This window comes from Poecilia latipinna, unplaced genomic scaffold, assembly GCF_001443285.1.
Source record: "Poecilia latipinna isolate Pla-1442-1.1 unplaced genomic scaffold, P_latipinna-1.0 Scaffold56, whole genome shotgun sequence".
In the NCBI taxonomy this organism is placed as follows: Eukaryota; Metazoa; Chordata; class Actinopteri; order Cyprinodontiformes; family Poeciliidae; genus Poecilia; species Poecilia latipinna.
The window spans coordinates 290671-304983 of record NW_015112672.1 but is presented as its reverse complement, the minus strand read 5'-3'; the positions used below and the strand labels follow the sequence as shown (position 1 = coordinate 304983).

At 41.6% G+C, this 14313-nt stretch overlaps 1 protein-coding gene across 2 annotated transcripts in view; it reads left to right on the top strand.

The window, feature by feature from the left end:
- Positions 1-14313, top strand: part of zbtb46 (zinc finger and BTB domain containing 46) — a 99455-nt gene that overhangs the window by 59990 nt on the left and 25152 nt on the right. For both annotated transcript variants that reach the window (XM_015054394.1, XM_015054401.1), the window contains exon 4: positions 12914-13195. In XM_015054394.1, coding sequence (XP_014909880.1) covers positions 12914-13195 — 282 coding nt within the window. The remainder of the gene's footprint in view (positions 1-12913; positions 13196-14313) is intronic.

Sequence of the window (14313 nt, the reverse complement as noted above, 5' to 3'; positions counted from 1 at the left end):
TTTTTTTTTTTTTTTTTTTTTTTTTTTTTGGGGGGGGGGGGCAATCTGGAGTTACAATAAATTCAGATTATGCAACAGGGGGCTGCATATGGAGAGACCTTCTGTTTTGTTGGCTTGAGACCTTTGAGAGGATTGCTGACTTGTTTGAGGGTTAAAGCCCAATTTCCCCCCGCTTCATCTTGAGATCTGTTCAGCTCAAGGCTCATACAGGTCTCCTCTGATCTATAACCGGTTAGCACACACCAAGCACAGATTTGGCAAGCTCATCTACATCTCATCTCACTCTCACTTCCCCCGCCTGTTGAACCCGCCGCTCCGTCCTCGTGCCCCGCACTTGTGTGTGCACGAGGAACGGTGCGACCCGTCCCTTTGCTCTGCCAGTTTTCCGTCTCCCTCACCCCTCGGTTTTCCTCTAAATGGCACTGTACTCCTCCCATGCTGAGGCCAGAGCTCTCTCCATTGTTGGAGGCAGGTTGCCAGGGATACAAGCACAATCTTAATGTTAAGAGATGGGGAGAGATGAGCAAAGAGAAGGGAGGAAGTAGCTTATCTGGCCACCAGGCAGCCCCACCAGCACGCTCAGGCTCTCGTGAGAACACGTAATAAACCCCTGCTTACTAACGTGTGTCCCTAAGTGGACGGAGCAGAATGAGACTGACTGCTTGTGGGAGAACCTTTTGTACTAGTTGCCTACTTTCTGCTCACCTGTTGTGACTGGAGTGTAAGAGTGCAGTGAAAAGTCTTCATGCGTTGTGTTTTTTGCACATTTGACAGGCAGCCCTATTGGTGGAGGAGCTGTTCTACTCTTAAGAATATTTGCAGAAATAAAATGTGAAAGAGAAAAGTCACGTTTATAGTGAGTTCTGTGTGGGGTTTCATTTTACCAAATACTGATGTTTAAACTTGAATACGGTAAACATCTCAGTAGGTTATGTTTTTTTTTTGTTTGTTTTTTGTTTTTGTCATGTGAAAGGATGTCCAGTGGCTGCTGTAGATAGGCGTCATCAAATCTGCAAGATTCAGACATGGATAATCATACCGGTGTTCTCACACAATGTTTTATGAATTTCAATTAGATTACGTTGTATGTTTTTTTGTTTTGTTTTTTCCAACCCAAATCTGGATTTAAAAAGAATCACCTGGAGAAAATACTTGCACAGAATGACTCGCATAGCAAAAAAAACAAAACAAAAACAAAAACAAAAAACAGACAAATATGAAGACAGAAAGCATTGTTCAATTTTTTTATTCCAATAATTTCTCATCTGAACAAAATTGGAAAATGCTGATAATATTTTATGGATTTTTTTTTTTTTTAGTGTTTTTTGCTCTTTAAGGCATTGTCACAACAGTTTCATGTTTAAAGCTCAATAGCTACATGCATATATTATCTAGTTGCAATCTTAATTCACCTTCTATCTTTATAATATTTTTACCTTGATTGAATGTGTTGGACCAAAACAAAGTATAGTGAAAGAGAGGCCCGTGGTACCTCTGGAGGAGCTGCAGCGATCCGCAGCTCAGCTCCAGCCACATAGGGAAAGCAAGCTGTTTGGTGGAACATTGACCCTGTGAATCAAGTAGAGGGGAAGTATCGGGCTTTGGAGGGCACTTTCATTTGTCTGGGTGAGTCTCATAAAATTCCTAAAAATACATTGAAGCAAATTGTTTTAATGCAACAAAACGTAACAGTCTTGTATACTATTCCGAGGCACAGCAGACAGTGGGGGCTGTGCCACATACGTGCTGCTTGTACAGTTTTTACTTGTTTCGAACACTTTAAGCTGTGTTGTTAATTCCAACATACTGGTGCCAAACAGAAGACAGGAACTCTTTTCACCCATTCATGGGATTATGCACATTATCTCTCTAAGCATTTTAAGGTATACAAACCCAGAAAGAAGAATGTTTCTTGAGGAGCCTCTGCTGGAAGTAATATTAGCCTTACACACTCTCAGTAGTAGCTACCTAAGCAGAAAGTAGCTGCAGTTGTTGTAGAGAGGTCATCCCAGGTTCCAGGATAAGAGTTGCGGAGGAGGACTACCTTCCTCTTCTTCTTCCTAACTCTTGTTGGTTTGCACAGTTAATTTCAGCCAAAGTATGGGACAGGGGTGCAGTTACACTCGGTCGTTACATGCATGCATTTTTTATTAGCAATAAAAATTTAAAGAAGTAGTAACGTTTGTCTTCATTGAACTGATTTAGTGTTTCTCTTCTCCTCAGCTGCGATTTCAGCCGAGGTGAAGCTATTTAGATGGTCAGTGTGAGTCGAACAGTGTATGAAGACACGCATATCACAGGCTGAAAGCAACAGTCAGACCCCGACTCTTTGTTGATTTCCTCATCTACTTTCCATTATCCGTCCTCTTTGTCTCTTTGTGTCCAACCTCACCCTCAAAACGGCCCTGGACTGAGTCGGACGGGGCTTTCGGGCTCGTTCGTCGGGTCCTCCCCTGAGCTAGGAGCCAGAAAATAACTTCACTTTTTCTCTCTCAATCTCTCAATCTGTCTCTCTTTGCTCTCAGCACAAAGCCCAGCGTGTCTGCCTTCCTTCCCCACCCAGCATTCTTTCCCCATGCAGACCTCTCCCCCGCTCTGTGTCGTTTTCTCTCCTTTGACTTCCCTCCTACCCACCAACTCGCTGCTCAGCCTCACCCTACCTTTCATTAGCCCACTCTTTATCTCACACACTCACTCTGCTGCCTCTCTGCATCCCCCCACCTCCTGCCTCATGTTCCTATCTCTCTAGCTTTTTATGTTTGCCTCTCTCTTTTCTCCTCCCTCTCTCCCCCCTTAGTTGCTTTGGCTTTTGTTTCTGATACATCTTCATTTATTCCTCGCTCCCGCTCTTTCCCTGCTGACCCTATTATTTTTATATTCGTTCTCTCTAACTGCCATCACTCCCCCTCTCTGCCTCTCTCTGCCTCCCTCCCACTCCTCTCAGTCCCTCTAAGCTGCATTAACTCCCCAGATTACCTTGAGCCCTGCAATCCTCCATCCCCCACGCACTCACCCACTCTTCCTCCCCTCCCTTCCTTCACTCGTTCACTTGCTCATGTTAACCCCCCCCCCCCACAGTCCACAGTAGGGTGGTTAATTGTGAAAACGTGTATAGGTTTTTTTTGTTTGTTTTTATGCCACGTCATTGGGACTTAAACAGCTAACCTGTAAAAAGAAATACTTGTGTGCTTTATGGCCTCAACAGAGTTATTATATCACTTCGAGCATCTGTGAAGTGACTCAGGTAGTCAAATTAATTTCCTGAGTCCTGTCACCTCTTTAATGGCCCCTCTAACACTCTGATAAGTTCATTTAAGGTACATATTTTACTTGTTCACCTTATGGATAATAAACCCGTTCATAGGCCATGGAGGCTAGTGTTTAACTCGGTGAACAGTGATGTTTTCCCTGCTTCATTCAGTCATCAAATAAATCAATATGTAGAGATGTAGCCTATCTGGAAATCGAATGATTGAGTTATTTCAGCTTGATAGCTCGGTAAGTTGAGGGTCTTTTTCGGGGGGCTTCAAACTCCAGTCCTCAAGGGCTGCTGTTGTGCAACTTTTGGTGTCTCTACAGACCCTTATTGCATCCTGAGGGGGCAAGTCGGGTATTTATGCCAGGTAGCCTGAAACAGGGAGACATCTGAAAGCTGCAGCACATCAGTGCTCAAGAGCAGGCTACATTGTCTAGGAAATACACACCATGTCGCTGTTTTGTAATGCTACCAGACTGAAGCAAGCTAATAACTGGTGCGAGATGCTAAAAACAACACACCTGGGGAAGTAGTTGGACCTTTTAAAGCAGCTTTGCTGGACCGGAGACGCAACTAAAACTGGCAGGACACCAGGCCCTGGAGGATTGGAGCCCAACACTCAAGATCCAACCCTGTGGTATTCACTTTGATCTGTAGATGAGCCACACAACCACAGATTTTGTGGACGTTTTCAAGAATTCCATACCAGCTTTTTTAACAACATGTGAACCACACGTGCACCACTTCTACAGAACCAGTCCAATCACACCTAAGATATCACAGCAATGACATGCTGTGATATCTCATGCAGACACTATAGAAACAATGTAATCAGAGATTTGAAATTCCAGTTGATGGTGCCGCAGAACACTGTTAACTCTGCCCCACTGATCCCATTGACTAGTCACTATTCAAAACAGGGGCTCAGCCTAAGTGAGAACAAACTTGATGTTCTACAAAATCCCCTGCATTACCACACGTTAAGACCCACCATGTTTTTCAAAAACGGAAAAATGCTTGCGTGCGCCTTCAGGTGAAGAGGAAAATTTAATGCTCATGGTTTTTGTCTTTGCAGGTCTTCCCCCTCAAAACGACAAGCAAACAACCATGTGCTTCCTATTCGTTCGCCTCTTCTGTGCTAATTTTATTTTTTAACCTTTATTTTACCAGGTTAAAAAACCCACTGAGATTAAAAACCTCCTTTTCAATGTATTCCAAGAGGCAGCAACAAATACAGCACATAAAAATACACAGTTAAAAGAAAATGTCAAGCTATGAAAAAGAGACACGTGTCATAGAATCAGCCATTTAGATTTTAAACGAGATGAGTTCAGTCAATCTTAAAGTTTCTTGTAACACTTTATATGACGAGGGAACAGAGCGAATGAAAGCCTTCTTGCTCAACTCAGTACAAGCAAGAAAGGACATAACGAAGCACCAAATTGTGTGAGCAAAAAGTATGAGTGAATTAATTAAAAAAAAAAATCATGAAAAGTACGCAAGCATCTTCAGCATGAAGATGGACGTTGAATCAAATCACAGTTGTTTAAAATGCTGGTGGGATGTTTGCATCACACTTAACACAGTCGCCTCGCGACAAGAAGGAGTTTGCATGTTCCCCTCAAGCTTTCACACATTTGCAGTACTCTCCTTGAGCATAGATCAGTTTGTAAAAGGGAAATTGGTTAACTTTGAGGGGGAAAAAATCACTCTAAATTTACAGCAGAATAGAGAAAATTTAGTTAAAAAATCTCAGCTGTGGGGATTTTTTTTTTTTTTTTTTACAGATATGGCATAGAGTCTGCATTTTGCTTGTAGTTGAAGAACTTTATTTCAAACACTGTTGTCAGAGTGGATTATAGCACACAGAGACTAGTGAACCAGCAGGATGTACAAGACTCATTGATGGTTCTGACTGATTAGGAGAATTAGAGAAAGCTGGTCAGCTAAGAAGTTCATAATTAACCTATTAACCTACAAGAGACTCGCATTTGAGTTCGAAAATTCTACAGATGCTTTTTACAGTTTGCAGGTGTGGAATAAGAAACCTGCAGCTCAATCTCAAGTCTGTGTTTGCTTTGTGGCTGTGATTGGTTGTTCGGTTTAAAATGCGTGAACATGACTCCCTGACTGAAAACAAACATGAACTGTGGCTAATAGTTCAAGAAGGTAGTTTCTAAACTGAGAAAAGATTTTGAGTTCAAAGTCATTCAACCACTGAACTTTCTTTGTGCAAACAACCAACTGTCTAAAATCACTGACCTATTCAATGTTCTTTAAAATAAAGAAAAGAGTGGTTTTTGTTTCTATGCTCTTATTGCAACCAATTATTTAACATATTTTGCACGTGACTCAACAATATCCAAAAAACAGCTCAAACATAAATGATTTCTCTGTACCAGATTATATATGTAAGTTCAGGATGATGTTTTGTTTTTAGACACGCGTAATATTTTGCACGTAGGCTGTAAAGTTAAATGTTGGTCTCATCTAAGCAGAACACCTTTTAGCACATGTACTTGTTTGCTGTGTTACTTACCCAACAGGATTTCTTCTTACAAACTTGGACTCTATTCGCCTGTTTGATAACTTGAAAGTATGAACTGATTTTATCTAGGCGTGTCAGGGTACAGAAGAATAATCCAAGCCACACTTGTTGGGTTTCTATATATAGATAAAAACCGGAAATCATTGTTAATTTTGTTCCACTTAGTAATTTTGTACTAACTGGTGTGAGTCTGTCTCATAAAACCCCCCCCAAAAAAAGAATGTATTTCAGTTTGTGGTTCTGGCATAACGAATGCAAAAACAAACAAACAAAAAAAAGTTCAAAGTGTATGAATACTTTTCCAAGGCTTTGCCTTACATATTCATAACATGCTTTACCACATTAATGTAGACATGGAATTAAACACGGAGATGAAAGACGTTTTCATATTTAGTTGCTGGGTGTACTGTAAAAGTCCTTTCACACAATGCCCTCCCTCCCACAGCCTCTGTAACCTCCCCCTCACCTCTTCTTGCCTCCCCTTCACTTACCCATCCACCCACACTCCATCACCCCACCGCTCACCTCTCGCCCCACCACTTTTGCAATCGTGCTCCTCTCTTCTCCTCTCCTCCCCTCCACCCACACTCTCTTTTTTTTTTTCCTCAGAGCCCCCAGCAGCAGAACCACCATCACTACCAGCACCATCGTATCCCTCTCCACTGTCCTTTACCACTTTCTTCCCTCTGTCCCTCCCTCCCTCTAAAGCCTTCAGGCCATGCTTGATTTATGCTCGCCCTCCCTTCCACCACCACCATCACCACCACCCACCCTTCCCTATCTCTCCAGGAGGTTGTGGCCCGACTAGTCCCTAAAAACAACAGAGGGAGAAGAGAATAACAGCCTTCTTTTTTACTTTCCATCCTCCCTCCTTTTTAACCCAGCATTTTTTTCATTCCCCTCTCCCACACTGCTTTTTAAATTGCCTCTGAATTCTTGAGCTGTTTTAGTGCCTCACTCCCCCTTCTCAGCTGAAATTACTTTTTTACCCTCTCAAACTCTTGGCATGCTGAGGAAGCAAGTTTCACCTTCCCTCCCCACTCCTCCTCGTCCACTTGAGAACAAACGCACCTCGGCCGCACGTCCGTCGCAATAAAAAACGCGGAGACGAGATGTTGCGATGTCGCGCGTGCAACACAGTAGATTCTTGTAGTGCCCTGTCCTCGTTCTGACTCTTGGCTGCCCAAGCCATTAACCCACACAACTTGAGGCAAGGCTTCTTTCTCTGTCTTTCACCGTCACACACATTTACTTACAAATATACTCAGTGAGAGTCTTTCTCCTTTGTTTGCACTCACCCTACAAACATGCACACAGGGCCCTGCTTTCTTTTCTGACAGCTCTCTTGTGGTCGACAAGCCTCAGTAACTCGTTGCCTAACCACCCTAGCCTTTTTTTTTTTTCTCTCCATTTTGCTTGGCTACTGTCTGTTGATTTGATGGCGTGAACCTTTGTTTTTTTTGTTTTTTGTTTTTTTTGTACTTGTAAAGTAAGTATTGAAGGCATCAATTTATTTCTCAGTAAATATATTTCTAATATAACATAGTAGGAAAAAAGTAATTACTATCCTACAGAGAGTAAATTCAGATGCAGCAGCAGGATCAAGACTATGTAGGTTTACACAAAAGTTCTAAAAGAGAAAAAACAATATTAACAATAATAATAATAATAATATACTGTACACGATTAGAACATGAAAACACTGTGCAGTTATTAGAAGTAGAAATAGCATTCTGCAGTTATTGGACATATAAATATATCAGTAGCAAGTCATTCAGACAGTCAGTAAGTAATCCACTTCGTAAAAATAAATCTGCACTGTTGTGCACTTTATGCACAACAGTGCATAAAGTGGAATAACTCAAGAAATAAGTGTTGAAGACACATCGCCCTCAAAAATGACCACAGCTACAATGATGTTTAGAGGTGGGAACATCAGGGTTTGAAGCTGTTTTTCAGCATAACGCAGTACCGGCAGATTTCCGATAGTTCAAGAGAGGATGAAAGGAGAAATTTAGAGAGACGGCCTCAAAAAGAATCTGAATCTTCTCACTTGAAACCAATTGAGAATTTATGGAAAGAACTGAAGATCAAACTGCACAAAGGAGGTAACAGTTAGTGTAAGAGAGCAAGTCAAAATCCCATTGATTTCATTTCGTTTTATTAAGTGTGCGTCACTGAGTGTTGCGGGATGTTTGGTGTGTATTTCATTTGAACGACTTCATCGTAAATATATCTACTGTAACATTAACTAGATTAATAGCTCTTCTCTCTGCTGTCTTTTGAGGTGTTAAAATGCGCATCCACAAACAGCCAGGCCACGAGTGTCTGTTTTTGTGGGAAAGTAGCAGATATGTGTGTGTGTTCGGGGGGTGGGGGGGGTCGATCCGTCAGCGGGTGTACTTTTGTTAAAATCGGAACTCTCTCGCCCGACAGCGTTCAGATCACATAATCAGAACAGAAGATCAGAGGTCAAACTGGGCCAGCTGACCTATTCCTCCCCTTTCAGGCCTTCCTCACCTCCTCTTTACTGCCTCAAAGTGTCTCACTGTAACAACACACCACCCCTGACACACACACACACACACACACACATCAATGAGAAATACAGTGCAGCCTCCAACCACAGCATATAAAACTGCATCCTCTATCCATTAGCCATAACTCAGTATTCCTCACAACACGTATAAAGTACAGTCAAACGCACAGTTTTTATTCCGAGTCTCAGTCCTTTTTTTTTTCCCACACTCAGCTCTGACATAGCTTACAGCGTCGCTCGCATTAACAAAGAGAACCACCATTTCTACATATTTGTCTCTCCTTTTTTTTTTTTTTTTTTTTTTTTTTAAAAAAAGGGGTTTTATTTAGCATAAATGTTGAAGCCAAGGGTGCCCGGCTGCCATGGCAACCAAATTAAACGGAGGATCTCTTCAGAAAGCAGAAATCTAAATTATTCGGACTCTTTTATGAAGGGGAAAATGAAAATTCTTTCCACTGTACAGAAACTGCTTCAGTGTAAAAGCAGAAGAAAGGAGCTGAGAGCGGGAAGAAAATGATGAAGAAAACGTCTTTGTTTTTTTGGGGGGGGGGATCTGACCATGTAGTTCAAAGGCATATCTCTTGCTATTGAAATTCATAGGTTGTCTCATGACACTGAGCATATTGTGCATGAAGGAATGATGTAACCGCAGTGTCTCTACAACACGAGATAAACCTATTGCGTTTGAAAGACGCCGCGTTTTGTGTGTCTGCAAATCCTCGATGAAAACCAAACCAGGCGCAGGAATGATGAAATCCATAGGATGGAAGCTCGGGATTAGTTGCGACTTGTTTCTGGTGCCGTAAATGATGATATCTGTCCGGGCAGAGGGCTGTTTAAGGATAACACCACCAGCACAGGCCAGTCAAAGCTCAATATTTAAGTGGGGATTACGGGACACATTTTGATTAAGTGTTTTTAAAGACTGTTTGCATTTGGCTCAATTATCTTTTTTCACTCTACCCCACGTCTTGGATGTGTGGGTATCTATTTATGGGTATACATCAATAAATTAGAATATCCGTTTCCGTTTCCTCCTTAGGTTAAGGTGTTTGTGACATTGTCTGTGGTTCAGGAATATGTTTACACATTGAGCCCATGTCCTGTGTGTAGGGGCTCTTGGAGCATTGACTTCATGCTGTAGTCCACATCTTGTGATCGTCTATAAAACTCTTGAAAAATATATTTTTCACACTTACCTTTTATTCAACTTCTCATTAAAACCTTTTGATACAGCACTCTGTGAACAGCCAGCTTCTTAAGTGATGACCTGTGATTGAAACCTACATGTATGTGATTAATCTAAACTAAATAACTCAAATAAGAGCTTATTTTTTTATTGAAGCTCATCTGCATTCTTAAAAAAAAAAAACATAAACTCTGCTGTACAACAGACCCCTTCCAGTCACTCTTATGTAAAATACCTGCAAATTTACACCTTTTTTTTTTTTAAAACAAGTTTGACATTCCTGACGTGACCCATTTTCCATAAGACTAAATCGAGCGTCTCGCGATTGATTCATTGTTACTGTATGGCTGCGAGGAGGGCTGACATGTTCCATCTGTGGACGTTCGTCTTCCGAAGACGCGGGAAAGACTGGTCAGGGTTCATTTAGTCGTCCAATAAACAGATGAGTGGTGGGACACATGGGGGTCAGAGATGATGCTCTTTTCTCTGCCTCCTTCCCGTCTTCTCCCTCCAATTGTCATCCTCCCCTTGCTCTCTCTGTGTGTGTATTGTTGTTGTTGGCCAACAGCAGATCTATGTTATTGATTGACTCCTTTGGCTGCTGGGCTGCCCACTGAAGGAGGGGGCAGAGCTCTAATGAATTCCTGCACCTCGTGCCCCTTGCGCCAACCCCTACACCCCCTTCTTAATTAACTTTGTGTGTTTGTGTGGGTGTGAGTGCAGGTGGGATGGATTTGTGTGTGTGTGTGTGTGTGGATGCACGCAAGTATGTTTTTCTTTGTGCCTCCTCCCTAGCTATACTCCCCCGCTTTCTTCTCTCCCCTACATTTTTATTTTTTTTTTTTGCTTATCTGCCTTCTCTCTATTCCTCTGCTTTAGCTCTATATCTCCTTTTTTCCCTATCATCTGATGAGTCTGATAGTTGAATGGGGGAACAGACAACTTTATATGGATGTCACTCTTATTTGTCACAGCTCATCCTCTTCTTCCAGCCACTAAATCTAATTGTGATCTCAAGATTGCTCAAATCTGTGTACATGCATACAGAAAGGATATCCATCCTCAGGACTGATCTGAGTGTCATGAAAAATGTCTGGTGTGTGTGTGTATGTGTGTGAACACTGTAGACCCATCGGTATTCCAGACGTGCAGGGAAACTACTGTTTCTGTCACCTTGACCACCTTGATTCCCCCTGCAGTAGACAGCAGCTCTGAGCTGCACAACAGACACTTTTGCCCGAGCTCGACGTAGTTGGAGGAGACACTTTCATTTTCTTCACTGCTCATTTCTGTTTTGCACGCTCCTTCATCAAACTGGTGTTTTCCTTCACTTTATTTATTCCTCATTTGCTGCAAGTGAAATTTCAATTGTCTGTTATGTGACAACCGCACATTTCAATTTATTTAAATGGGATTGTGTGTGATAGACCAGCAAAAAGTAATGCATAATTGTGCAGTCGAGAGAAAATCGCACAGGAGTTTTAGACTTGCTCTCCAATGAAAATCTAAAAAACAGCGGGAAGCATTTTTATTCAGCAGGCCAGCGTTAATACTTTGAAGAACCACCTTCTGCCACTATTGCAGCCGCAGGTCTTTTTGGGCTGTAATTCTCTAACAGCTTTACATATCTAAAGGTGGATATGTTTGCCCTTTCTCTACGCAAAAAAAAATAAAATATCAAGCTCAGTCGGATTGGAAGGAGAACATCTGTGCACATCAGACCAAGTTTGCCACAGATTTTGAGTTGGATTTAAGTTTGAATTTTATTCTAACACACTGATGAAAATGTTCCATTTTAGCTCTGACTATCACTGCCTGAGTTCAAAGTGCTTCACAGCCTCTAGCAGGCTTTCTTCCAGCATGTCCTGTATTTATACTCCCCTCAGCCTCCCATTCCCCACAGAATGATGCTGCTACCACCACCTTTTTCACTGTGTGGTTTCTCTACACTTAAATTTGTGCATTTAGATCAGCATTTCGGTTTCCTGTTTCCATCTCTGTCCTAAGTATGGCAGCAAACATCAGTCAATGCCTTTCTTCTTGCTTCTCTTGCATGACTAATAGTTGTCCTTTTGACAGATTAACCCACCTGAACTGTGGATATTTGCGCTGCTTCTCTAATTGCTGCTCTCTTTTCCCAGTTGGTAAATTTAGGTAAACAGTCATATCTTGGGATGCTTTTTTTTTTTTTTTTTTTTTCTTTTTCTTTTTTCAGCAGGTGGACCCTGAAAGCAATTGTCTGAATTGGATTTTTTTTTACACAGAGGTATTGAATAAATGGTGCTGAACATAAAAGCACACCACACTTTTCAGACTTTTCTAAGTCCTTAAGTAGAGGGTAACTATATATATATATATATATATATTTTTGTTTTTTTTTGCTGAAGACATTTCACCTTTCATCCAAAACACTTCTTTAAAACCAAAAAGGTTTGTGCTAAACACAATGGGGTATGTATACTTTTGCAAGTCACTGCATACCAGGATTTCTGAAGCTTTGTGTTGGGAGCAGTCACACATCATTATGCACCACCTCCCACCCCCTTTAAGGCAAATCTGCATTATCGCTCAGATGTCTGTGTTTGCTTTAGATGTAGACAATCTTTTCCTTCAAAGTCTCTAAGCTAGCGATGTGTCTTCTGTATTTTTCTCCCTCTAAGAGAAAGCAGCCTTGCATCAGGTAAATGTCAATTAGGAGACAGTGTATATCTGTAGATTTGTGTGTGCATGTGTGTTTGGTGCGCCGTTGTCAGCAGTGTTGTCTGACAGTCTTGTAGATCTACAGCGAAATGTCTACGGCTGACAGCGTCTCCCTGCTTTCAGTGACTCCGATAGTTAAATGCGCACATGCAGACGCAACAAACACACAAGCACGCTACGGCTGTGTCTGCCTTTCTCTCTCCCTCTCTCTCATACTGTCTCTTTATGATCTCCTTGTTTTTAGTGTTGACTGGTAATGATGAGATATGTTAGGGAGTCAAGCAGAGAGGGAGATGAATCAGAGCTGTGACGCTTTGGTACTTGCTTCTGAAACCTCTGTGTGTAAATGTTGATTTTATTCTTTTTTTTTTTTTCCATTTTGCACTTCAGTTGTTTCCATCATCAGGTCAAAGCCCTTAAACTGCCAAAGTGACAACTTCATGAGCACATTGTAAGAGTTTTGGGGGTTTTAACATGCCTTTTTCATCCGCTTTGTCAAGAGTGACAGGATTTTCAGCCTGTAGAGAAGCATGTAATCCCTGAAATTAATTATCAGTGTTCTCTGGGAGACATCAAACGTTATTAAATTTCTTTTTCAGACACTAAAAACATTTTGAGTCACTGAGTCAGATGTGAATACTCATCCTTTGTTACCTCCTTGTTTTTTTTTTTCCCGTTCAGGGGCAGACGTGACCGAACCCAACAGCTCAGACAGCCGCGGCGAGCGCCTCGATTTCTTCCTCAAGCAGGAAGAGACTCTCGCCACAGAGTCGAGCTTCCTGGGCGCCAACGAATCGGAGGAGCCAAGCGGAGGGGCGGGAGGCGGAGCCATCTCATCCGTAGCCAATCTGAAGGCAGCGCTGATGAGTAAGAACAGCCTGCTGTCGCTGCGGGCTGAGATGATGGGAGATGATAACCCCTTGCTGTATGAGTACCTGCCCAAAGGAGGACACTCCCTGTCCTGTAAGTATCTATTTACAGAAGCTGTGCTCACACTGCTTGTTTCGCACATCTGAGACACGCCATCTAACTCACAGTATATGCATATGTCGATCCCCTAGATGCAGCATACAGTGCCTTGCAAAATCCTTTAAATTTTACCTTTAAACTTTTTTTTATCACATTAACAAAGTTTACTGTGACACTCCAAAACAAACTAGTGAGTACCTGTGACATGCAAGGGAGAGAATACATGGTTTTCAACTTTTTTTTGCAAATAAAAACCTGAGAAATGTGGCATGCATATGTATTTATCCCCCTTTATTTTGACACTCCTAAATAAAATTTTGCGTAAACAAATCACCCTAACACTATTCCCACAGTGATGCATCGTGGCAGCAGCATCATGATATGAGAATGCTTCTTTTTCCCCGGCAGAGATATTGAAGTTGTTTAGAAGGTAGATTGAGCTAAACACAAGTAACTCTTGGGAGGATTTAGGGGTGTGTTAACTTGTGAGTGCTGACTATAGGCATCTGAAGTTTTTTTTGTTTGTTTTTTGTTTTTTTTTTGTTTTTTTTAATGTGAATGGATTTGTGTGCACATGTATGTTTGTTGGATATATACCTGTTGTGTATAAGTGCACATATATATTGGTTTATTAGATTAAAGGTTTTTTCTATTTCATTAACATAAAGTTCGCTTGGATAGACGTCCTTTCAGGATTGTAGTGTGGCCACCATCCAGAAGAGGGAACCGCTGCTCATTTTTAAACAAAGCCAGCTGATGGTTGTAAGAGAAACAATCGTGGCAGAGGTATCCCACGGAGGAAGGTGAAACGGTCCAAAACTGGGTGTGGAATTATTGTACTCCATTTAATGATGACATAGATGCAAAAGTCACTGTATGTGGTGATGTTGTGAAATATATATAAACACTCGAAAATCTCCTTAAGTTATCATAGCGCTCATTCGGCCGAGCTGCATTGCAGACAGCATCAAAATTTCAACCAAAAATGCATAAATCAGAGGGCATTAAGCAAAAAACAGAAAACAAAAACGTTTTAACATCATAGATAAAGACGTAGTACCAATGACCAGGGTCGATGGTAAGGGCTTTCTTGTTCATTTTTTATCGTTTCT